Raw genomic sequence first — 27,547 nt, 5'->3', positions numbered from 1 at the left:
TTCTTTTAATTGTGCCCTTTGGAATCCACGGTATGTATGTAACAAGCTTCCTTTCCTGCACAACTACTTTCTGAACAACTCTCTAAATCTATTGGCCCTCACTGAAACCTGGATCCAGGATTCTGACACTGTCTCCCCTGCTGCCATTTCCCATGGTGGCCTACAATTCTCCCATTCCCCGAGACCAACAAACAGACCTGGTGGTGGAGTCGGCATATGCAGCGCCCCAGAGTCCTGGTCGTGCAGTATTGTCATTCTGCCGCTAAGGGGAGTGATGGTACGTCTGATGGCACTAAAGGAGTTCACCTGACCAGGTATCACAGTCACACATTACACTTCATACTCCGGCCACCAGGGGGAGCAAAACGTTCTATTTACTAGGCCACTCCTCACACTCTGGTAAAACTGGGGGTTGGATAGAAAGTTAGAGAGAAAGCTGACTGGGTTTTGCCCAGGCAACATCCAGTGAGAGAGGGTGTTGCGGGGAAAGATTCAGGGGGGTCCCTGTCAGGGGTGGGATCCTGACAGAGGCCTAGCAAGAGACAGATCGTTACGGAGCCGCGCCTGCACTTCATTGCGGCGGCATCTTAAGAAAGGACAAGAAGTGAAGTATATTTTGGAGAAGTGAGAAACGAGATCACAGCAACAAAGGAGATAATACCGGGAGGAGTCGTGCCCTAAGATTGTGGCAACATCCTTCTGAGGCGCGTAGCCGGTGGCCGGAACACCGAGGGAGTACTGGCTCTACGCTTTACTTCAATCACGGCAGGGCAGTTGACTTTAGGTTGGCTGTCTCACTTTTTCACCTAAGCAGACAACGGAGACAAATTGTGGGAGAGGGGGGTCTCTAGGGTCACTATAAAATAACTCCAGGCCTACCCCGTCATACGGGTGCGTCCTATCCAAACTGGGGGACGGAGAGAGAGAACATCAGAAACAGACACAAGAGTTGTGAGGACTATCCCGTGGTGCTCAGCAGGGAGGTACTACAACACACAGGCGCAAGTAGGAATGCTACTGATTTCCACCTGCAAAGGGAACTCTGGATGTGCCTTCGGATCGGCCGGTCTCAGCAAGCCCTGTTAGCAGTGCTCTGGATTGTGGATGCCGAAGTCTACAGTAAAAGGTAAAGAGACTGCAACCTTGTGTCCTCGTTATTTACCGCGACCTAAACCACCGCCACCTACACCTTTAATTGGACGCCCCTTAGCAGGGCCACGGACCGGGTCGGGCCACAGTGACATCCCCAGAACCGTGACAGAGGGACCCGGTACTGAGTACCCCATTGCCCTGCGTCTGGGGGCGCTCCACATACTTTTCTCCCCACAATGCACCTTCCAGGTCATCCCCCCAGCTCCATCACTCTCATTCCCTTCTTTTGAGGTCCACACTATCAGGCTCTTCCGTCCCCTCTCCCTCAGAGTAGCGGTCATATACCGGCCCCCAGGCTCACCCACCCACTTCCTAGACCATTTCTCTGCCTGGCTGCCGCACTTCATGTCCTCAGAACTCCTAACCCTTATCCTGGGAGACATCAACATCTTCATAAACAGCCCCACTTCCACATCTGCATCCCAGCTTCTATCACTAACAACTTCGCTCGGCCTCTCACAGCTCTCAACCTCTGAGACACACAAGGACGGTAACACCCTTGACCTGGTCTTTGTCCGGCTGTGTTCAATCTCCTACCTAAATAACTCACCGCTTCCCCTCTCTGGCCACAACATTCTCTCCTTCATGCTCACAAATCCTCGCTCACCCCAGCACCCTCCTACCTACCTTTCAGTCAGAAATCTACAAGCCATTAACCCTCATACACTTTCAGACTCCTTACGATCATCACTGTCCCCAATCTCCTCTTTTTCCTGTTGTGATCTGGTGGTACATCACTATAATGACACTCTTAGAAGCACCCTGGACCATGTAGCTCCCCTCACCATCAGAACCTCCAAACACGGAGTAAAACAGCCCTGGCTCACATCGCAAACCCGATTTCTCCAGCGATGCTCTAGGAGTGCTGAACGCTTATGGAGGAAAACTCGCACACCAGAAGACTTCATACACTTCAAATTTATGTTAAAAACCTATAACTCTGCCCTTCACCTCGCCAAACAGACCTACTTCACCACCCTGATCTCCTCACTATCCAACAACCCCAAGAAACTTTTTGACACCTTTCACTCCCTCCTCAGGCCAAAAGCACAAGCCCCTATCACAGACATTTGTGCTGATGACATGGCCTCCCACTTTATAGAGAAAATAGACAATATCCGTCAGGAAATCCGCTCCCAATCACCAAGTTCAGTGACTCCCATCCCTCCCTGCATCTCCCCTGGCTCAGTCTCCACATTTGATCACATCACATAAGAAGAAGTCTCCAGGCTCCTCTCTTCTTCTCATCCGACTGCATGCACTACCGACCCCATTCCCTCTCATCTCCTCCAGTCTCTCTCTCCAGTCATCACTACTCATCTAACTACAATCTTTAATCTCTCATTCTCCTCGGGTATTTTCCCATCCTCCTTCAAACACTATCATTACTCCGTTACTAAAGAAACCCACCCTCGACCCATCCTGCACAAATAACTACAGACCGGTCTCCAACCTCCCCTTTATCTCTAAACTCTTGGAGCACCTAGTCTACTCCCGCCTTACCCGTTACCTCTCCACTCACTCCCTCCTAGACCCTTCACAGTCCGGCTTCCCCCCCTACACTAGACAGAAACTGCACTCATCAAAGCGAACAACGACCTTCTGACAGCAAAATGTAACGGTGACCACCCTCTGCTCATTCTTCTCTATCTTTCTGCAGCTTTCGACACTGTTGACCACCCTCTCCTACTCTCTAGCATCCAGTCACTAGGCATTAACCCCTTCATGACCCAGCCTATTTTGACCTTAATGACCTGGCCATTTTTTGCAACGAAGGAACGCTTCAACGGATCCTAGCGATTCTGAGATTGTTTTTTCGTGACATTTTGGGCTTTATGTTAGTGGTAAATTTAGGTCGATAAATTTGGCGAAAATTTTGAAAATTTCGCAATTTTCACATTTTGAAATTTTATTCTGTTAAACCAGAGAGTTATGTGACACAAAATAGTTAATAAATAACATTTCCCACATGTCTACTTTACATCAGCACAATTTTGGAAACAAAATTTTTTTTTGCTAGGAAGTTATAAGGGTTAAAATTTGACCAGTGATTTCTCATTTTTACAACAAAATTTACAAAACCATTTTTTTTTTACGGACCACCTCACATCTGAAGTCAGTTTGAGTGTTCTATATGGCTGAAAATACAAAGTGACACCATTCTAAAAACTGCACCCCTCAAGGTGCACAAAACCACATTCAAGAAGTTTATTAACCCTTCAGGTGTTTCACAGCAGCAGAAGCAACATGGAAGGAAAAAAATGAACATTTAACTTTTTAGTCACAAAAATGATCTTTTAGCAACAATTTTTTTATTTTCCCAAGGGTAAAAGGAGAAACTGGACAACGACAGTTGTTGTCCAATTTGTTCTGAGTACGCCAATACCTCATATGTGGGGGTAAACCACTGTTTGGGCGCACGGCAAGGCTCGGAAGAGAAGGCACGCCATTTGACTTTTTGAATGGAAAATTAGCTCCAATCGTTAGCGGACACCATGTCGCATTTGGAGAGCCCCTGTGTGCCTAAACATTAGAGCTCCCCCACAAGTGACCCCATTTTGGAAACTAGACCTCCCAATGAACTAATCTAGATGTGTGGTGAGCACTTTGATCCCCCAAGTGCTTCACAGAAGTTTATAACGCAGAGCCATGAAAATAAAAAATAATTTTTCTTTTCTCAAAAATGATTTTTTAGCCCACAATTTTTTATTTTCCCAAGGGTAAAAGGAGAAATTTGACACCAAAAGTTGTTGTCCAGTTTCTCCTGAGTACGCTGATACCCCAAATGTGGGGGTAAACCACTGTTTGGGCACACGTCGGGGTTCAGAAGGGAAGTAGTGACGTTTTGAAAAGCAGACTTTGATGGAATGCTCTGCGGGCGTCACATTGCATTTGCAGAGCCCCTGATGTGCCTAAACAGTAGAAACTCCCTACAAGTGACCCCATTTTGGAAACTAGACCCCCAAAGGAACTTATCTAGATGTGTGTTAAGCACTTTGAACCCCCAAGTGCTTCACAGAAGTTTATAACGCAGAGCCTTGAAAATAATAAATAAGTTTTCTTTCCTCAAAAATAATTTTTTAGCCCAGAATTTTTTTATTTTCCCAAGGGTAACAGGAGAAATTTGACCCCAAGAGTTGTTGTCCAGTTATTCCTGAGTATGCTGATACCCCATATGTGGGGGTAAACCACTGTTTGGGCACATGCCGGGGCTCGGAAATGAAGTAGTGACGTTTTGAAATGCAGACTTTGATGGAATGCTCTGCGGGCGTCACGTTGCGTTTGCAGAGCCCATCCTGTGCCTAAACAGTAGAAACCCCCCACAAGTGACCCCATTTTGGAAACTAGACCCCCAAAGGAACTTATCTAGATGTGTGGTGAGCACTTTGAACCCCCAAGTGCTTCACAGAAGTTTATAACGCAGAGCCGTGAAAATAAAAAATCATTTTTCTTTCCTCAAAAATAATTTTTTAGCCCGCAATTTTTTATTTTCCCAAGGGTTACAAGAGAAATTGGACCCCAAAAGTTGTTGTCCAGTTTCTCCTGAGTACGCTGGTACCCCATATGTGGGGGTAAACCACTGTTTGGGCACACGTCGGGGCTCGGAAGGGAGAGAGCACCATTTGACTTTTTCAACGCAAGATTGGCTGGAATCAATGGTGACGCCATGTCGCGTTTGGAGACCCCCTGATGTGCCTAAACAGTGGAAACCCCTCAATTCTAACTCCAACACTAACCCCAACACACACCTAACCCTAATCCCAACCCTAACCACAACCCTAACCCCAACACACCCCTGACCCTAGTCTTAACCCTAATTCCAACCCTAACTCTAATTTCAACCCTAACCCTAAGGCTATGTGTCCACGTTGCGGATTTGTGTGCGGATTTTTCCGCACCGTTTTTGAAAAATCTGCAGGTAAAACGCACTGCGCTTTACCTGCAGATTTACCACGGATTTCCAGTGTTTTTTGTGTGGATTTCACCTGCAGATTCCTATTATGGAGCAGGTGTAAAACGCTGTGGAATCCGCACAAAGAATTGACATGCTGCGGAAAATACAATGCAGCGTTTCCGCGCTGTATTTTCCGCACCATGGGCACAGCGGATTTGGTTTTCCATAGGTTTACGTGGTACTGTAAACGTGATGGAAAACTGCTACGAATCCGCAGCGACCAATCCGCTGCGGATCCGCAGCCAAATCCGCACCGTGTGCACATAGCCTAATTCTAACCCTAATTCCAACCCTAGCCCTAATTCTAACCCTAACCCTAATTGTAACCCTAACCCTAATTGCAACCCTAACCCTAATTCTAACCCTAATTCTAACCCTAGCCCTAAGTGCAACCCTAGCCCTAAGTGCAACCCTAACCCTAAGTGCAACCCTAACCCTAAGTGCAACCCTAAGTGCAACCCTAACCCTAAGTGCAACCCTAAGTGCAACCCTAGCCCTAAGTGCAACCCTAGCCCTAAGTGCAACCCTAGCCCTAAGTGCAACCTTAAGTGCAACCCTATCCCTAAGTGCAACCCTATCCCTAAGTGCAACCCTATCCCTAAGTGCAACCCTAACCCTAAGTGCAACCCTAAGTGCAACCCTAACCCTAAGTGCAACCCTAACCCTAACCCTAATGGAAAAACAAAAATATATTTTCTGCATTTTATTATTGTTCCTACCTATGGGGGTGATAAAGGGGGGGTTTATTTACTATTTTTTTTTATTTTGATCGCTGTGATAGGTTCTATCACATCGACCAAAATGTACAGGGAACGAATCTGCCGGCCGGCAGATTCGGTGGGCGCACTGTGTATGCGCCCGCCATTTTCCAAGATGGCGGCGCCCATGCGAGAAGACCGAGGACACTGGGAGGGACACCGGGAGTAGGTAAGTATGGGGGGGTGCGATCGGACAGCGGGGGGGCAAAGGGGAGGGGCAGAGGGGAGAGGAAGGGGCTTAGGACAGGACGGAGGGATACGGAACACTGACAGTGGCTGCAGATCGCCGCCGTCAGTCGTGGGGGGGCCAGATCGGGGTCTCCAGCCATGGCCGATGCTATTGCAGCATCGGCCATGGCTGGATTGTAATATTTCACCAATTTTCATAGGTGAAATATTACAGATTGCTATGATTGGCTGTTTCATTTTCAACATCCAATCAGAGTGATCGTAGCCACAGGGGGGCGAAGCCACCCCCCCTGGGCTGTAGTACCACTCCCCCTGTCCCTGCATGTTGGGTGAAATTGGAGTTAACCCTTTCACCCGACCTGCAGGGACGTGATCCGACCATAACACATATGCTGCGTCACAGGTCAGATTGGCACAGGTTTTCATGACGCATACGCTGCGTCAAAGGTCGGGAAGGGGTTAAGGACACTGCTCTCTCCTGGTTCTCCTCCTATCTTTCTGACCGCTCCTTCAGTGTTCTGTTCTCTGGCTCCACTTTGTCTCCTCTTCCTCTCACTGTCAGGGTACCTCAGGTTTCAGTCCTTGGCCCCCTTCTCTTCTCTCTCTACATGGCCCTAATTGGACAGATCATCAGCAGATTTGGCTTTCAGTACCATCTTTATGCCGATGACACACAACTATACACATCATCCCCTGTCCTTACTCCCGCTGTACTACAGAACACCAGTGACTGTCTGTCCGCAGTCTCCGACATCATGTCTGCTCTCTATCTGAAACTCAACCTCTCCAAAACTAAACTTCTTCTGCTCCCACCATCTACTAACCTCCCTAAACCTGACGTTTCCCTCTCTGCAGGTGGCACCATAACACCCCGGCAGCAGGCACGCTGTCTGGGTGTTACATTTGACTCCGATCTCTCCTTCACATCCCATATACAATCTCTTACACCTAAAGAACATCTCTAGAATCCACCCTTTTCTCACTATGGAAACAACAAAAACCCTCACTGTCGCCCTGATCCACTCCCGCCTGGACTACTGCAACACTCTATTAATTGGCCTCCCCCTTACTCGACTTTCCACTCTCCAGTCTATCCTTAATGCAGCAGCCAAGGTTGTCTATCTAGCTAATCGTTACTCGGACGCCTCCGCTGTTCGCCAGTCATTACACTGGCTGCCCATTCATTATAGAATCCAATTCAAAGTACTTGTTCTCACCCAGGGCCGGTTTTAGACAAAGTGGGGCCCTAGGCAAATATTTAAAGTGGGGCCCCAAATGATAACATTGTAAAATCACACAAACATTTAGGTTACACTACATGAGCAGGATGCGGATACAGTTGGTGGAGGGGCCCGGAGCCAGTGCTCACACTGTGGCCCCCATTTTTAGGGGCCTTATATCGGCCAACAGGTCTGCCACTATTAGCTGTATGCAGGGGCGTTGCTAGGGTCAGAAAAGATTGGGGGCCCAAGCCCCAAGACAAAGAGTTGCCCCCAACCCCCTCTTAATTTTTTTTTTAACACCACAGATAATACAGTGATAACTCTCTGAGTACAGATAATGTATTAGATGTCACCTGCAGTCCTATGTAACACCAGAGATAGCAGTGATAACTCTCTGAGTACAGATAATTTAGTATGTATCACATGCAGTCCTATGTAACACCACAGATAGACATAGCGTTTCAGAGTAAGACTATGTTCACATGCAGCATTTTTTTCAGTAGCCAAAACCTTTTCTATTAGCAGTAAAAATGTTGCGTTCAAAACACCTGTTTTTCAGCTTGTTTTGTGGTGTTCTTCACACTTTTTTCAGCCTTTTTTTGGAGTGAGGATGTTTGCTTTGTCTACAGTATGTTTAAGGCCACATTCATACAATCAGTATTTGGTCAGTAATTCACATCAGTATGTGTAAAGGTACCTTCACACGAAGCGACGCTGCAGCGATAGCGACAACGATGCCGATCGCTGCAGCGTCGCTGTTTGATCGCTGGAGAGCTGTCACACAGACCGCTCTCCAGCGACCAACGATACCGAGGTCCCCGGGTAACCAGGGTAAACATCGGGTTGCTAAGCGCAGGGCCGCGCTTAGTAACCCGATGTTTACCCTGGTTACCAGCGTAAAAGTAAAAAAAACAAACAGTACATGCTCACCTGCGCGTCCCCCGGCGTCCGCTTCCTGACACTGACTGAGCTCTGGCCCTAACAGCACAGCGGTGACGTCACCGCTGTGCTTTCACTTTCACTTTAGGGCCGGCGCTCAGTAAGTGTCAGGAAGCAGACGCTGGGGGACGCGCAGGTGAGTATGTACTGTTTGTTTTTTTTACTTTTACGCTGGTAACCAGGGTAAACATCGGGTTACTAAGCGCGGCCCTGCGCTTGGTAACCCGATGTTTACCCTGGTTACCAGTGTAAAACATCGCTGGTATCGTTGCTTTTGCTGTCAAACACAACGATACACGGCGATCGGACGACCAAATAAAGTTCTGGACTTTATTCAGCGACCAGCGACATCACAGCAGGATCCTGATCGCTGCTGCGTGTCAAACGAAATGATATCGCTAGCGAGGACGCTGCAACGTCACGGATCGCTATCGATATCGTTACAAAGTCGTTTCGTGTGAAGGTACCTTAAGCCAAAACCAGGAGGGTGATAAATACAGAAGTGGTGACGTGTTTCTCAGGGTAAGTGCACACGCTGCGGATTTTGCTCTGGATCTGCAGCAGTTTTCCATGCGTTGTACAGTACCATGTAAACGTATGGAAAACAAAATCCGCCGTACACATGCTGCGGAAAATACCACGCAGAAACGCTGCGTTGTATTTTCTGCAGCATGTAAATTCTTTGTGCAGATTCCGCAGCGTTTTACACCTGCTCCATAATAGGAATCCGCAGGTGTAAAAACACAAGTGAAATCCGCACAAAAAACCCGGTAATTCTGCGTTTTACCTGCAGATTTTTAGGAATCTGCGTGGAAATATCTGCAGCAGATTCTGCAACGTGTGCACATAGCCTCATTGTTCCACGGCTGTTTCTGCATTACAAATACTGATGTGAAATACTGAACATGTGAACGAGACCTAATAGTTTAATTCTCCAAAACCACTTAAAAAATTGCAGTGAAAAATGCCAGTGGAATATATGCAGCTTTTTTATTCTTTCATTGCTTTCTACGGGCGAAAACACACTGAAAGAAGTGACACGCTACAGATTTAAAAAGCGCTACAGTTCTGAAATCCAGTCAGAAAAAAACAAGCGCATGCAGGAGATTTCGGAAATCTCATATGTTTTGCTGGCACTTTGAAAAGCAGCTTTTCGCCATGTTCTTATGCAGAATTTTTGCAGCTTTTTCTTCTGCAAATAAGAAGTTTACAGCATTTTACAGCACAAGCAAAAACTGAGATTTTCAGAAATCTCCGGTGCACCCTTTTATTTTCCCCTGACTGAATTTCACAACTGCAGCCTTTTTTAAATCTGCAGCGTGTCGCTTTCAGCAATTTTTTTCACCCGTAGAAAGCAATGAAAAAGTTTAAAAAATGCTGCAAATGTTGCAACGTTGTTTTTCACTGCGTTTTTGGTGAATAAAACTAACTTTATTAAACATGTACTGTAGACAAAATGCATACTGTAAAAAACAAACAGCAAAAGCTCTAAGGGTGTGTGCCCACAATCAGTAAACACTGCGGGTCGGCTGCTGTGTACTTGTGCAGCGTCCAACCCGCAGCAGCCTGATGTTACAGTATAGTGGAGGGGATTCCAACAGGGGCGTAACTACCGCGGTCGCAGGGGTCGCAATTGCGACGGGGCCCGCAGTGCTTAGGGGCCCCTAAGAACTCTGAGCTACAAAATGGGCCGCCGGCCCTTTAAATAAATCTTCTTTACAGGCCCTGGTGCGCGTGCACTCTCTCATGCATGCGCGATCACGGGTGGGACTGCACTTGTCCCGCAGCAGAGCCCCTCCACCGCAGAGAGCCGCACACCACAACTATGGCTGCAGCTGCTCTGTGCGCACAGGACCTGTGATGAGGTCACAGGAGGGGAGGAGTCGGAGTCACATGATCAAGGGCTTCCGTGTAGTGCAGGACAGTAGTGCAGTGCTGGTTGTCATCGTGCCGGAGGAGGGTAAGCTTTTGTGTGAGGTCAGGAGGGGTTTGTGTGGATGTAGCAGAGCAGTGTGTGTATGAGGTGTACGGAGCGGAGCCATGTGTGTATGAGGTGTACGGAGCGGAGCCGTGTGTGTATGAGGTGTACGGAGCGGAGCCGTGTGTGTATGAGGTGTACAAGGCAGAGCCGTGTGTGTACGAGGTGTACGGAGCGGAGCCGGGTGTGTATGAGGTGTACGGAGCGGAGCCGTGTGTGTATGAGGTGTACAAGGCAGAGCCGTGTGTGTACGAGGTGTACGGAGAGGAGCCGGGTGTGTATGAGGTGTACAAGGCGGAGCTGGGTGTGTACGAGGTGTACGGAGCGGAGCCGGGTGTGTACGAGGTGTACGGAGCGGAGTCGGGTGTGTACGAGGTGTACGGAGCGGAGCCGAGTGTGTACGAGGTGTACGGAGCGGAGCCGGGTGTGTACGAGGTGTACGGAGCGGAGCCGGGTGTGTACGAGGTGTACGGAGCGGAGCCGGGTGTGTATGAGGTGTACGGAGCGGAGCCGGGTGTGTACGAGGTGTACGGAGCGGAGCCGGGTGTGTACGAGGTGTACGGAGCGGAGCTGGGTGTGTACGAGGTGTACGGACCAGAGCCGCTTGTGTATGAGGTGTACGGAGCGGAGCCGTGTGTGTACGAGGTGTACGGAGCGGAACCGTGTGTGTATGAGGTATATGGAGCGGAGCCGTGTGTGTATGAGGTGTACGGAGCGGAGCCGGGTGTGTATGAGGTATATGGAGCGGAGCCGTGTGTGTATGAGGTGTACGGAGCGGAGCCGGGTGTGTATGAGGTATATGGAGCGGAGCCGTGTGTGTATGAGGTGTACGGAGCGGAGCCGGGTGTGTATGAGGTATATGGAGCAATGCCTGTGTGTACGAGGTGTACGGAGCGGAGCCGGGTGTGTACGAGGTGTACAGAGTGGAGCCGGGTGTGTATGAGGTGTACGGAGCGGAGCCGTGTGTGTACGGAGCGGAGCCATGTGTGTACGAGGTATACGGAGCAGAGCCGTGTGTGCAAGGTGTACGGAGCGGAGCCGGGTGTGTACGAGGTGTACGGAGGGGAGCCGCATGTGCAATGTGTACGGAGCTCAGCCGCGTGTGTAGGAGTAACTATGTGTGGCCATTATACTGTAGGCAATATCATGTGTGGCCATTGTACAGTATGGAGCATCATGTGTGGCCATTGTACAGTATAGAGCACTATGTGTGGCCATTGTACAGTATGGAGCACTATGTGTGGCCATTGTACAGTATGGAGCACTATGTGTGGCCATTGTACAGTATGGAGCACTATGTGTGGCCATTGTACAGTATAGAGCACTATGTGTGGCCATTGTACAGTATGGAGCACTATGTGTGGCCATTGTACAGTATGGACAGGGGCGTAACTACCGCGGTTGCAGCGGTCGCCATTGCGACCGGGCCCGGCAGGTCAGGGGCCCGGGGCCAGCAGGTCAGAGCAGGACCGGACTGGCCATCGGGCACTTCTGGCAAATGCCAGAAGAGCCGGTGCCAGTCATGGGCCGCTCGATCCGCCTCCCCCCGCCGCCGCTGACTCACCCCCCCTGCCGTCGCATTCAACTATACCGGCGTCTATGACGCCGGTAAAGTTGAATGCAATGACGGAGAAGAGAGCGTCTACAAACGCTCCCTCTCCCATCATTCCCCGCTCTGCCTCTGACACTGCGGGTGCGCGATGACGTCATATCATCGCGCACCTGCTGTGTCCCGGGCAGACTGCAGCCGAGCCTGAGACTGGAGCAGGAAGCAACGCTGGCAAGAGGAAAGGTTTTTTTTTACTGGACTGTGGGGGCATTCTCGGGGGAGGGGGGGGAGAGATGCGGGCTGTGCTGGATATACCACTGTGCTGGATATACCACTGTGCGGGCTGTGCTGGATAGACCACTGTGCGGGCTGTGCTGGATAGACCACTGTGCGGGCTGTGCTGGATAGACCACTGTGCGGGCTGTGCTGGATAGACCACTGTGCGGGCTGTGCTGGATAGACCACTGTGCGGGCTGTGCTGGATAGACCACTGTGCGGGCTGTGCTGGATAGACCACTGTGCGGGCTGTGCTGGATAGACCACTGTGCGGGCTGTGCTGGATAGACCACTGTGCGGGCTGTGCTGGATAGACCACTGTGCGGGCTGTGTTGGATAGACCACTGTGCGGGCTGTGCTGGATAGACCACTGTGCGGGCTGTGCTGGATAGACCACTGTGCGGGCTGTGCTGGATAGACCACTGTGCGGGCTGTGCTGGATAGACCACTGTGCGGGCTGTGCTGGCACCCAACACCATGTTGCAGTGCAGGAGATTCCTCCTGCACGGCAACAGTCCGAGGCGTATCTAGGGGAAGGGGGCAGCCGGGGCACGTGAGAGACAGGAAGCAGCTCCAGTCATCACGATGAGACAGCTTCTCAGTCTGTATTTTTCCCCCCTCATACATCATGTACGTCTGAATGAGATCGCATTTAAGAGAAAGCCAAAATAACCCCGGGACAGAAGGCGAGAGCAGGGGGGAGGTGCGGGACAGAGCCGCTTTAGTCAGGAGAAGCTGAGAAGCTGCAGCCGGTTTACATCAGCCACCCCTGTACCAGAGAGGAGATTGTGAGTTGTGTATATGAGCTGGTATCTCTGGTGTGTGTGTGTGTGTGTGTGTGTGTGTGTGTGTGTGTGTGTGTGTGTGTGTGTGTGTGATATCAGTAGTATGTGTGTGTGTGTGTGTGTGTGATATCTGTAGTGTGTGTGATAACTGTAGTATGTGTGTGTGATATCTGTAGTATGATGTGTGTGTGTTTGATATCTGTAGTGTGTGTGATATCTGTAGTATGTCTGTGTGTGTGTGTGTGTGTGATATCTGTAGTGTGTGTGTGTGTGTGTGATATCTGTAGTGTGTGTGATATCTGTAGTGTGTGTGTGATAACTGATGTGTGTGTGTGTGTGATATCTGTAGTATGATGTGTGTGTGTGATATCTGTGGTGTGTGTGTGATATCTGTAGTATGTGTGTGTGTGAGGCAGCGGCGTAACTACCACGCTCGCAGCTGCAAGCGGCTCTGGCAGGTCAGGGGGCCGTGTGTCCCCTTGAGCCTGTCTCCCTTATGCTTGTGTCCCCATGTGCCTGTCTCCTATGTCCCCTTGTGCTTGTGTCAGTCTCCTTTGTCCCCTTGTGCTTGTGTCAGTCTCCTTTGCCCACTAGTCCCTGTGTCAGTCTCCTTTTCCCACTTGAGTCCTGTGTGTCCCCTTGTGCTTGTATCCCTTTTCCCCGTGTCAGTCTCTTGCCCACTAGTCCCTGTGTGTCCCCTTGTGCCTGTCTCCCTTGTCTCCTTGTGCTTGTCCCTTGTCCCCGTGTGTCCCCTTGTATCAGTCTCCCTTGCCCACTATTCCCCGTGTGTCAGTCTCTCTTGCCCACTAGTCCCTGTGTCCCCGTGTGCCAGTCTCCCTTGTCCACTAGTCCCCGTGTGCCCTTTGTGTCAGTCTCCCTTGCCCACTTGTCCCCGTGTGCCCCTTCTGTCAGTCCCCATTGTCCCCTTGTGTCAGTCTCCCTTGCCCACTAGTCCCCTTGTAACCTTCTCCCCTGCCTCCTAGCCCCCATGTGTCCCCTTGTGCCTGTCTTCCTTGCCCCCTTGTGCCCTCTCCCCTGCCCCCTCGTCACCATTTGCTCGTGTCTTTCTCACTGCCCCTGTATGGAGGGGTTGCATTATACTATGAGGGGGGCTGCATTGTATTCTATGGGGGTTACATTGAATTTTATGGCGGGGGGGGGCCCATTTGGAAGTTCGCACCGGGGCCCATAACTTTGTAGTTACGCCACTGGATTCCAAGAAATTCCATCTCTACTATGCGTGCACTGACACCCGCACCTCACCTGCAGAGACGGACATGGGGTGCGTCTGTCCAGGCTGCAGCATGTCAATTTATATGGCGTAGACGCGAGTCTCCACAAGAGAAATCTCACCCCTGCAATGTATAAGACGCAGGGATTCCGCACAGATCAATGAACACACACGGAATCACCTGTGTTCAAAAGATGGCAGCACTTTGGATGCAGCACATGTCCACTGCATCCAAGGGGCTGCCATTTCCGGATCCTTTGCACATACCCTAAAAAATGGGTGCTTTGAAAGCAGTGTTTTTACTGCCAAGAGAGCAGGCTTTGGCTGCAAAAAAAAATGAACCAAAAACGCTGATTCCTATGCACATCTGTACTATATATGTGTATGGTTTACCCTTATTATTTCACGTGGGAATTCATTTATTTCTTTATAATAAATACCCTGATTCAGCAGACAATATTCCTGCCTTGTGTCATCCAGACAATAGTGACAGGAGGTCGTCCTGTCAGATTACAAGCAGTGATTCAGTGACTGCTCAGAGCCCATGCTGATCCCTGCTGTATGTGACTGTGAAACCTGATCCTACAGCAATCAGCACAGAGCTCCGGGACCACATGAGTAAATCACAGCACTGAGGGGGTCTCAAGGGGGGTTTGGGAGACACGTTCTGGGACTACAGAGCAATGCACAGCATTATTCACTACTGAAAACCCTCTGGGCACTTCATACAGGGGTTGCAGATGCAGGGGGCCCCCTTGTAGGTGGGGGCCCCAGGCGTCTGCCTGGTCTGCCTGTGCCAAACGCCGGCCCTGTTCTCACCCACAAAGCTCTTCACAGTGCAGCTCCCCCTTACATCTCCTCCCTTATTTCTGTCTATCGGCCTAACCGACCTCTGCGCTCTGCAACCGACTTGCGACTAACCTCTGCACTAATCCGTAGCTCCCACTCCCGACTCCAAGACTTCTCCCGTGCTGCACCAATCCTCTGGAATGCTCTACCCCAAGATATTAGGACCATTCACAATTTGGATAGTTTTAGGCACTCCCTCAAAACACATTTGTTCAGAGCGGCCTATCACGTTCCCTAATCAAAGTAATTTTATGTTTGTGTGTGTGTGTGTAGCCCATTCACAATCTCCACCTATCCCCCACCCCCTGAAGATGGCTGGACCAGCATTGTAAATACATCATTGTAAATACACACCTGTACTTTGTATCTCCCCCACCTCATTGCAGATTGTAAGCTCTCAGGAGCAGGGTCGTCTTATGTTGCTTTAATTATTGTATACCAAAGAAAGAATGGACACCAAAGCTAAAAGTAACAATTTATTGAAAACCATTAAAACAGCGCCCCCCGAGGAAGCAATATTTGCGAAACGCGCGTCGGGGCTCCTCTTCCCGCATACTGCTACAGGGTGGGACTTTGCGTGTGCCTACAACTTTTCTACTCTTTGTAAGTATAATATGGCCCTACTCATATACGTTTATGGGATTGTTTTCGATATACCTGCACACATGTGTGAAGACTAATATAGATATATAGGGTTCTTCTGCCACATACGTTTATGGGATTTTTTCCGGTATATTCGCACACATGTGTTAAGACTAATATAGATACATAGGGTTCTTTTGCCACATTGGAGTACGCATGAGGCACTTTATCTTTATCTGTCTGCTACTTACATGCACACTCCTTGTCCCCTGTACCTGCTCTCCACCTGTGAGAGAATACCTTATTGCTGTTGGATTACTTGTTGGATATGTGTCACCATGAATATTTTATAGCATTATTTATTGGATACCTTGTTGTGGCACATCTCCTTCCTGCTTTTCTACTCTGTTATTTAGCAGGTTGTATTTGTATGCGGCACTAGTGTTGCCTCTCTTTTGTATTTTTTCTTATTATTTTGTCTCATTACTTATTTCATTTGTACAGTTTGTTTACTGTTTTAATGGTTTTCACTAAATTGTTACTTTTAGCTTTGGTGTCCATTCTTTCTTTGGTTTATTATATATTTTGATGGCGGAGCATGTACTTGGAGTGCCCTCTTTATAGGTTGTTTAATTATTGTATTGTTAACGTTGTTACCTATGACTGTTGTGTTTGAAACTGTTAAACTGTAAAGCGCTGCGGAATATATTGGCGCTATATAAATAAAGATTATTATTATTAAGTGTTTACAGTAAAATTAGGACAAAGGTGGCCTAATAGTATAGAGAAACAGTGAATAGTTAAAAAACAAAACATGACCACATTGGTAATATAATATAGTAATACAATTAAAAAGGCAAATTCACTTGGGCCTTGGAGCTTGATGGGACCAAAATGATCCTTCAGCCCTTCATGCCAAGATCGGTACTAGCACATGGGCCTGAAGTTTTTAGTTAATTTCATATTATAAAATACTAATAAACTTTGTTGACTTATCTAATCCTGCTGAAAATTTCTATTACTAAGTGGTCCTCGAAAACTGTAGAGGGTCTCTTGATAATGGAAATTTTATAAGGAAAAATAGAATATTTGTAGAAGACTATTAGCTGCATATAATTTGTTAGCAAAATGTTTAAATCCATATCATTTCTAGCCCTTATGTCATGTTTTGATTTAGACTAAAGTTTAAAGGGGTTGTCCACTATCTGGACAACACCTCCTAAAATTAAACAAGGCCCCACTGAAAATAAAATCAGCTTACACTCACCTCTAGCACTGGCACCATTGCAGCAATGTCTGCCCCGCGTTATCCGGAACTCCCTTGACATTGTTATGTCACGTGAGCGCTGATTCACTCACACTTTTGTTGGACAAAGTTTAGAGGTTTGATCTCTGAAACCCATTAGGCTATGTGCACACGTATTCTGGTCCAATAAATCTGCAGGGCAAAAACGCTGCGTTTTTGCTGCAGATTTACCGTGGATTTACCACGGTTTTTCTGCAGTTTTCACTGCGGTTTTACAACTGCGGTTTTCCATAGGAGCAGCTGTAAAACCGCTTTGGAATCCACAGAAAGAAGTGACATGCTGCGAAATGTAAACATCTGCGTTTCCGCGCGTTTTTTTCCGCAGCATGTGCACAGCGTTTTTTGTTTCCCATAGGTTTACATTGAACTGTAAACTCATGGGAAACTGCTGCGGAAACGCTGCAGATACGCAGCGTTTTCTGCAGCGTGTGCACATACCCTTAGTGTCCAATGACTATAATGTCATGTAGAAGTTGCAGCCAATGTCACATGAGTGCCGGTAGGTGCAGGGCCAACATTGCTGGAACGGTGCCAGAGGAGAGCATAAGCAGTTTTTATTTTCAAAGGGGTCCAGTTAATAATAATAATAATAATAATCATTATTTTTATATAGCGCTAACATATTCCGCAGCGCTTTATAGTTTGCACACATTATCATCATGGTCCTCGATGGGGCTCACAATCTAAATTCCTTATCAGTATGTTTTTGGAATGAGGGAGGAAACCGGAGAACCCGGAGGAAACCCACGCAAACATAGGGAAAACATATAAACTCCTTGCAGATGTTGTTCTTGGTGGGATTTCATTCCAGTTCCCAGTTCCATTCAAGAAGCAGTGGACAACCCGGATAAATGGAAATTGACCCTTTAAGAAACATCTCCACTAGTAGAGTCAGGTGACAAATACTGTATGCTTTCAAGTGGAAAGAGACAAGAAACACAGGCTTGATAGAGTTTGCCATTAATTCTGCTATATAATCACTTACAGTGAGCTCAGGACTTTCAATTCCCACCCAGTATATAGGCTTAGATTGGAGAATTGTTGCTCTAAATAAATAAAAATATATAAGTTATTGGAAAAAGATGTAACATGTGCACACGTATCCTGCATGGGTTTCAAAGAGAGAGTTAGTTACAGAATGAAAATAATGACATCTATGTACTGTTAAGGCATGTTCACACCTAGCGCCTTTGCTGTGTTTTTTTTCGATGAGCTGTAATCATTCCCCCAGCACATTAAGGCTGTGTGCACACGTTGCGGATTTTTTGCGTTTTTTCGCGTTTTTTCGCTATAAAAACGCATACATTATGCATCCCATAATTTAGAATGCATTCCGCAATTTTTGTGCACATGATGCTTTTTTTTCCGCAAAAAAAAACGCATTGCGGTAAAAAACGCAGCATGTTCATTAATTTTGCGGATTTTTTGTGGATTTCCCACTATATCATTGCTTGGGAAATCTCCGGAAAAAACGCAAAAAATCTGCAAAAAAACACAAAAAAACCGCATGCTGATTTCTTGCAGAAAATGTCTGGTTTTGCTCAGGAAATTTCTGCAAGAAATCCTGAACGTGTGCACATAGCCTAACTGACAGTCTCCTCTACATATACAAGCTGCACACATGCTGCAGTGCAGGCTGGGGACTAATTACAGCACACTCACTGTGTAATGAGCGGTGACTAACACCTCCCTGATGACTGAAAGAGAGTGGCTGCAGGGAGAATAAAGCTAATTTTCTCCTTGTAGCTGCTGCTCCTTTAAATCTACCAGTCATTACTTAAATGCCATTTACCAGAAGATTACCGCTACATCTACAGGTAATTTTTTTTTGTAGGTGTCAAGTACACTTTATAAAAATATCTATTGCTGTGCCTGAAAACTCGACTCATTTATCAATTCTACAAGGCCACTTTACAACATGGTATATTTACTAAGAAGTGGAGTCGATTTCCATAGAATGGAAGATATAACTGTATTGTTATCAATGTCAAGGAGGTTATTGATGCTAATGTTCTTTATCTGTTGAGTAGGGAAACCAGTACCGTAATTAACGTTGTATGACTTGCAAAAAAAAATGGAAAAGTTAATTTGTTTGGAATGTCATATAGTAATCTGGTTATCTCACATAATAGTGTAACATGGTTAATATATGTCTTAAAATAATCAATAATGTGATAACAATAGGTATGTGGACATATACAAAGGGCTCCAAGGTTGCTGTCTTACAAGCACAGGAGTATAAATCTCTAAATTTCTTAGGGAATGTAAACTGTGTGTGTGTGTATACAGTAAGATACAAGTAACACACACATGTAAATTACATGCTTTATGGTTATCGAAACATTATTTTAAAGGGGTTTTCCCCTACTTTAAAATATATTTTCAATGGGCACAGGCTGTTTTAATAAAAAAATATCCTATACTCACCTACGGACTGGCACTGCTGCATCTCACTGGCTACTGTATCGCCTGCTGGACAACAGTCAAACATTGCTGATTTCAGGGCATCAACATCTGGAAGGGGCCTCATGTGACTGCTAGAGCCAGTCAGAGGCCTCCAATCGGCTGCTGCCTTCACACATCATCCAACAAGGAAAGCAACACAACTATCTGTAACTCAGTAGCTGTTAGCCCCATGGTGCCACCATGAGTGTTCTCACCACCACTGACCAGCTGCCAGGAAAACCAATACCAGGTAAATGATTGTCTAAAACATAGCTTGCATGGCACAGGTACTTATTCACTTACTCTTTTGTAGAAAGGTCACTTTTTACTGAGAGCCTCCCTTGAACCAATTGCGCACTCTGGTCCACTACACAACAGGATGAAATCATCCATGATTTCCGGATCACCAGTTTGTCCAAGCCCACGTTTTACGGAACTCATCCTAGGCCCAGCGACTGTATAGTCTGCCCAGGGCTAAAACCTTTTTTAAACCAACCTGTCTTAGCTCCCCTTGTGGCTGATGTATCACACAGATATATCAAAGCTGGCACCTCTTAGAACAGCACCCCCCATAGCTGTAGACATCTTCCAACATTTTTTCTCTATGTAGGTTGTAAGAACTAAATCTTGACATGGTTTAGTGAATCCTGCATTGAGTAGGGGGTTGGAGATGATGACCCTGGAGGTCCCTTCCAACTCTGACATTCTATGATCCTAACTCACAGCCCACTCTTTAAGGCACCAATAAGGCAGGCTTGTCAGCATCTTGCCTATGGAATCCCAAAAATACTGTAGGTAACCCTCTTTCTCATATTTTTCCCAGCCTCCAGCCCACCGACATTGCGACAATGGACAACCCCCTTCGACCTATCAAAAGTCTCATGAAGAACAGGTCTAAGATGACCATTAAAATAGGCCAATCATAGGTTCCCCAGAAATTAAATGTGAACCATTTGAATACTTATGGGTAGTTGTGGTATGGTCATTAGTGCCAAACCACTCCTTTTTACCTGCCTTCCTATCAGCACTGTAATGCATACAATGTAGTCACCTACATCCACACCAGGCCCTTCTGATCTATGCCGGTAATGGCATCTTCTCCTCCTGAGAACAAATTAACTAACATTAAAGCTTCCAACTATTGTGATCGGGCTTGGCAATGCCCCCACACATAGCAACCCACTAGTTGATCCAACCCAGGACTTTAAATTGAATCCTACAGCTAATACATGTATTAGACATACACTATAATTTCAGTTAATTACGTTTTCTCTGAAACACTGCAGCATTTCAGAAAAAAAAACCATACATTTGAATACGTCTGGGACAATGCTGCCCAGGTGGCTAGTTCAAGAGGACGGTCCCCGGTGGTTTCTCCCCTTGATTGACAGGTTTCTACCCTGCCCATCATGGACCTGCCTCTTGAACTAGTCACCCGGGTGGCATGGTCCCAGACAGTTGGAAGTGTATGTTTTCTTTGAAATACAGCAACGTTTCAAAGTGAAATACACCTGGATGAAATGACAATGCAGGTATCTGATACTTGCATCTCAAACCAAAGGCAGCATGTGCTAGCTTTCAGGATGCCTTTAAGGTGTGCAGTCTATGTAAAGATTTCCATCCCAAACCATGGAACATTACATTTACAATTGACATATAAAGCGGAAATAAAAAGTCTATTAATGCCAAACAAAGAAAGGCTCTTCAACACATCTTATTAGGGTTGTCCATTACTCAGACAATACCTTCTCAATGACTAGATTCCCTCATATAAAATGAAAAAAACATACAGCACTCCCCTCTGGTGCTGTTCTAGCCATGTTGGTGCCGGATCTCCTGGGTATTGCACAGTGGCTGCAGGGTCCATGTGACCTTGCCGTCAGGATCCCCCCAGATGTCAGTTACTGTACATACTAACGAGGTGAGACGGAAGCTGCCCATAAGTGGCTGCTGATTGTTATGCCATATGAGCCCTGCAGCCAATGTCACACGAACCCCAGGAGATCCAGCGTTAACCTCACTGAAATGGTGCCGAGTCCATGTTGTTTTTCATTTACACTGGGAAATATAGCAATTGAGAAAGGGTTGACTGAGTGGTGGACAACACCTTTGATGTATCAGCCAAATCCAATCTGCATTTTCTTACATTCAATTGACCCCAACCAAAAGAATACTGTCATGTTCTCAATGGCAAGAGAACATAGCATCAGCATATCTAGGAACTAGCTCTTGGAAGATGGGAACTGAGCTGACCATGAACTAAACCTAACACACAACTAGCAGTGGCCGGGTAGCATGCCTACGTTGATTCTAGATGCCCAGCACCAGCCGGAGGACTAAATAATGCTAGCAGAGGAAAATATTAGTCCTAGCTCACCTCTAGAGAAATACCCCGAAAGGAGACAGAGGCCCCCCACATGTATTGGCGGTGAATTAAGATGAAATAACAAACGTAGTATGAAAATAGGTTTAGCAAATTTGAGGTCCACTTACTACATAGCAGAAGACAGAAAGGACACTTTCATGGTCAGCTGAAAACCCTATCAAAACGCCATCCAGAAATTACTTTAAAACTCTGGCATTAACTCATAACACCAGAGTGGCAATTCCTGTTCACAAGAGCTTTCCAGACACAGTAACGAAACTACAGCTGTGAACTGGAACAAAAATGCAAAAACAAACATGGACAAGAGTCCAACTTATCTAGTAGTTGTCTAGGAGCAGGAACAAGCACAGAGAGGCTTCTGATAACATTGTTGACCGGCAAGCAACTAACAGAGCAGCAAGGTTATATAGCGACTCCCACATCTTGATGGGAACAGGTGAACAGAGAAGATGAAGACACCAGTTCAATTCCACCAGTAGCCACCGGGGGAGCCCAGAATCCAAATTCACAACAGTACCCCCCCCTCAAGGAGGGGGCACCGAACCCTCACCAGAACCACCAGGGCGATCAGGATGGGCCCTATGAAAGGCACGAACCAAATCAGAGGCATGAACATCAGATGCATTCACCCAAGAATTATCCTCCTGGCCGTATCCCTTCCACTTGACCAGATACTGGAGTCTCCGTCTGGAAACACGAGAGTCTAAGATTTTCTCCACAACGTACTCCAACTCACCCTCAACCAACACCGGAGCAGGAGGCTCAACGGAAGGCACAACCGGTACCTCATACCTGCGCAATAATGACCGATGAAAAACGTTATGAATAGAAAAGGATGCAGGGAGGTCCAAACGGAAGGAAACAGGGTTAAGAATCTCCAATATCTTATACGGGCCGATGAACCGAGGCTTAAACTTAGGAGAAGAGACCCTCATAGGGACAAAACGAGAAGACAACCACACCAAATCCCCAACACAAAGCCGAGGACCAACACGACGGTGGCGGTTGGCAAAAAGCTGAGTCTTCTCCTGGGACAACCTCAAATTGTCCACCACCTGCCCCCAGATCTGATGCAATCTCTCCACCACAGCATCCACTCCAGGACAATCCGAAGATTCCACCTGACCAGAGGAAAATCGAGGATGAAACCCCGAATTACAGAAAAACGGGGACACCAAAGTGGCAGAGCTGGCCCGATTATTGAGAGCGAACTCTGCCAATGGCAAAAAAGCAACCCAATCATCCTGGTCAGCAGACACAAAACACCTCAGATATGTCTCCAGGGTCTGATTAGTCCGCTCGGTCTGGCCATTCGTCTGAGGATGGAAAGCGGACGAAAAAGATAAATCTATGCCCATCCTAGCACAGAATGCCCGCCAAAATCTAGACACGAACTGGGTCCCTCTGTCAGAAATGATATTCTCAGGAATACCATGCAAACGAACAACATTTTGAAAAAACAGAGGAACCAACTCGGAAGAAGAAGGCAACTTGGGCAGAGGAACCAAATGGACCATCTTAGAGAAACGGTCACACACCACCCAGATGACAGACATCTTCTGAGAAACAGGCAGATCTGAAATAAAATCCATCGAGATGTGCGTCCAAGGCCTCTTAGGAATAGGCAAGGGCAACAATAATCCACTAGCCCGAGAACAACAAGGCTTGGCCCGAGCACAAACGTCACAAGACTGCACAAAGCCTCGCACATCTCGTGACAGGGAAGGCCACCAGAAGGACCTTGCCACCAAATCCCTGGTACCAAAAATGCCAGGATGACCTGCCAACGCAGAAGAATGAACCTCAGAGATGACTCTACTGGTCCAATCATCAGGAACAAACAGTTTATCAGGTGGGCAACGATCCGGTCTATCCGCCTGAAACTCCTGCAAGGCCCGCCGCAGGTCTGGAGAAACGGCTGACAATACCACTCCATCCTTAAGGATACCTGTGGGCTCAGAGTTACCAGGCGAGTCAGGCTCAAAACTCCTAGAAAGGGCATCCGCCTTAACATTCTTAGAACCCGGTAGGTATGACACCACAAAATTAAACCGAGAGAAAAATAATGACCAGCGCGCCTGTCTAGGATTCAGGCGCCTGGCGGTCTCAAGATAAATCAAATTTTTGTGGTCAGTCAATACCACCACCTGATGTCTGGCCCCCTCAAGCCAATGGCGCCACTCCTCAAAAGCCCACTTCATGGCCAAAAGCTCCCGATTCCCAACATCATAATTCCGCTCAGCGGGCGAAAATTTACGGGAAAAGAAGGCACAAGGCCTCATCACGGAGCAGTCAGAACTTTTCTGCGACAACACTGCCCCAGCTCCGATCTCAGAAGCGTCGACCTCAACCTGAAAAGGTAGCGCAACATCAGGCTGACGCAACACAGGGGCAGAGGAAAAACGGCGCTTAAGCTCCCGAAAGGCCTCCACAGCGTCAGGGGACCAATCAGCAACATCAGCACCCTTCTTAGTCAAATCGGTCAATGGCTTAGCAATATCCGAAAAACCAGCAATAAATCGACGATAAAAGTTAGCAAAGCCCAAAAATTTCTGAAGACTCTTAAGAGAAGAGGGCTGCGTCCAATCACAAATAGCTTGAACCTTGACAGGATCCATTTCAATGGAAGAGGGAGAAAAAATATATCCCAAAAAGGAAATCCTCTGTACCCCAAAAACACACTTAGAACCCTTCACACACAAAGAATTAGACCGCAAAACCTGGAAAACCCTCCTGACTTGCTGGACATGAGAGTCCCAGTCATCCGAAAAAATCAGAATATCATCCAGATACACAATCATAAATTTATCCAAATAATCGCGAAAAATATCATGCATAAAGGACTGGAAAACTGACGGAGCATTTGAAAGACCAAAAGGCATCACTAAATACTCAAAGTGGCCCTCGGGCGTATTAAATGCGGTCTTCCACTCGTCCCCCTGCCTGATTCGCACCAAATTATACGCCCCACGAAGGTCAATCTTAGAGAACCACTTGGACCCCTTTATGCGAGCAAACAAATCAGTCAGCAACGGCAATGGGTATTGATATTTAACAGTGATTTTGTTCAAAAGCCGATAATCGATACATGGTCTCAAAGAGCCGTCTTTTTTTGACACAAAGAAAAAACCGGCTCCTAAGGGAGATGACGATGGACGAATATGTCCCTTTTCCAAGGACTCCTTTATATATTCTCGCATAGCAGCATGTTCAGGCACAGACAGATTAAACAAACGACCCTTTGGGTATTTACTACCCGGGATTAAATCTATGGCACAATCGCACTCTCGGTGCGGAGGTAACGAAACAAGCTTGGATTCTTCAAAGACGTCACGATAGTCAGACAGGAACTCAGGAATTTCAGAGGGAATAGATGATGAAATGGAAACCACAGGTACATCCCCATGAGCCCCCTTACATCCCCAGCTCAACACAGACATAGCTCTCCAGTCGAGGACTGGGTTGTGAGATTGCAGCCAAGGCAATCCTAGCACCAAATCATCATGTAGATTATACAGCACCAGAAAGCGAATAATCTCCTGGTGATCCGGATTAATCCGCATAGTTACTTGTGTCCAATATTGTGGTTTATTATTATTAGCCAATGGGGTGGAGTCAATCCCCTTCAGAGGAATAGGAGTCTCCAAAGGCTCTAAATCATACCCACAGCGTTTGGCAAAGGACCAATCCATAAGACTCAAAGCGGCGCCAGAGTCGACATAGGCGTCCGTGGTAAAAGATGACAAAGAGCAAATCAGGGTCACAGATAGAATAAACTTAGACGGTAAGGTGCAAATGGAAACAGATTTATCAAGCTTTTTAGTGCGCTTAGAGCATGCTGATATAACATGAGTAGAATCACCACAATAGAAACACAACCCATTTTTCCGTCTAAAATTCTGCCGCTCACTTCGGGACAGAATTCTATCACACTGCATACTCTCTGGCGACTTCTCAGTGGACACCGCCAGATGGTGCACTGGTTTGCGCTCCCGCAAACGCCTATCGATCTGAATAGCCATTGTCATGGACTCATTCAGACCCGCAGGCACAGGGAACCCCACCATAACATCCTTAATGGCATCAGAGAGACCCTCTCTGAAAGTCGCCGCCAGGGCGCACTCATTCCACTGAGTAAGCGCAGACCATTTACGGAATCTTTGGCAGTAAATTTCCGCTTCATCTTGCCCCTGAGATAGGGACATCAAAGTTTTTTCTGCCTGAAGCTCCAAATGAGGTTCGTCATAAAGCAACCCCAAGGCCAGAAAAAACGCATCCACATTGAGCAACGCAGGATCCCCTGGTGTCAATGAGAAAGCCCAGTCTTGAGGGTCGCCCCGGAGCAAGGAAATCACAATCCTGACCTGCTGTGCAGGGTCTCCGACAGAGCGAAATTTCAGGGACAAAAATAATTTGCAATTATTTCGAAAATTCTGAAACCCAGATCTATTCCCCGAGAAAAATTCCGGCAAAGGAATTCTCGGCTCAGATACCGGTGCATGACAAACAAAGTCTTGCAAATTTTGTACCTTCGTGGCGAGATTATTCAAACCTGCAGTTACACTCTGAAGATCCATTACAAACAGGTGGACACAGAGCCATTCAAAGATTAGAAGGAGAAAAAAAAAAAAAAAAAAAATCTCAGCAGACTTCTAATTTCTCTCCTTTCTCAGCCAAGGATTTTAACCCTTTAGTGGGCCGGTCAAACTGTCATGTTCTCAATGGCAAGAGAACATAGCATCAGCATATCTAGGAACTAGCTCTTGGAAGATGGGAACTGAGCTGACCATGAACTAAACCTAACACACAACTAGCAGTGGCCGGGTAGCATGCCTACGTTGATTCTAGATGCCCAGCACCAGCCGGAGGACTAAATAATGCTAGCAGAGGAAAATATTAGTCCTAGCTCACCTCTAGAGAAATACCCCGAAAGGAGACAGAGGCCCCCCACATGTATTGGCGGTGAATTAAGATGAAATAACAAACGTAGTATGAAAATAGGTTTAGCAAATTTGAGGTCCACTTACTACATAGCAGAAGACAGAAAGGACACTTTCATGGTCAGCTGAAAACCCTATCAAAACGCCATCCAGAAATTACTTTAAAACTCTGGCATTAACTCATAACACCAGAGTGGCAATTCCTGTTCACAAGAGCTTTCCAGACACAGTAACGAAACTACAGCTGTGAACTGGAACAAAAATGCAAAAACAAACATGGACAAGAGTCCAACTTATCTAGTAGTTGTCTAGGAGCAGGAACAAGCACAGAGAGGCTTCTGATAACATTGTTGACCGGCAAGCAACTAACAGAGCAGCAAGGTTATATAGCGACTCCCACATCTTGATGGGAACAGGTGAACAGAGAAGATGAAGACACCAGTTCAATTCCACCAGTAGCCACCGGGGGAGCCCAGAATCCAAATTCACAACAGAATACTCACTTAAATATCACTCTGCTGACCGATGCTGGTGCTACCCACCGAGCGGAGATGCTGGATTTGCTGCTGGAATCTTTATGGGTAACAGTGGAATCCTGGGAAAGACATAACAGATATACCAAAAACAGGTACTATCTATAGTGCAGAGAACTAGGAGTCACAAGTAGACCTGATGAAGAAGTTAGTCCTTTGATTCGAGTTGAGAATAAGCCACTTTTTAATTCACGTCTGTTGGATCCTATTGGAATTATTCATCAAGCGCAGGTCATCACTGCCATCCCCCAAGCAATCATCTACCAGTCAGTCTTCTCTGTCCTTGGAGGTACTGCAGCAGCTGATTCTCACTTAAATATCTCAGTTGTGGGTATATCACAACCCGAAAAAGAGAGCAGCTTCCTGTTGTCTCACCTTTCTTGTCTACCAGATAAGACCCTATTTGCGCTTGTTGTCTCCCTATTTATGATGTGATTAAAAACAGACTAGCTGAGTCCTTCTAAGCTCTAT

General features: G+C 47.0%; 1 protein-coding gene across 1 annotated transcript in view; it reads right to left on the bottom strand.

Annotated features, from left to right (window-relative positions):
• The window catches only part of LOC143788076 (putative ferric-chelate reductase 1), a 70,003-nt gene that overhangs the window by 26,615 nt on the left and 15,841 nt on the right, over positions 1-27,547 (bottom strand). The window contains exons 4-5 of the mRNA XM_077277444.1: positions 27,047-27,138; positions 17,758-17,818 (exon numbers count right to left, since the gene is read on the bottom strand). Of these exons, the coding sequence (XP_077133559.1) occupies positions 17,758-17,818; positions 27,047-27,138 (153 nt within the window). The remainder of the gene's footprint in view (positions 1-17,757; positions 17,819-27,046; positions 27,139-27,547) is intronic.

Source organism: Ranitomeya variabilis, chromosome 8, assembly GCF_051348905.1.
Source record: "Ranitomeya variabilis isolate aRanVar5 chromosome 8, aRanVar5.hap1, whole genome shotgun sequence".
Classification (NCBI taxonomy): Eukaryota; Metazoa; Chordata; class Amphibia; order Anura; family Dendrobatidae; genus Ranitomeya; species Ranitomeya variabilis.
Note: the sequence above shows the minus strand (reverse complement) of the source record. Positions and strands in the feature narration are given on the sequence as shown.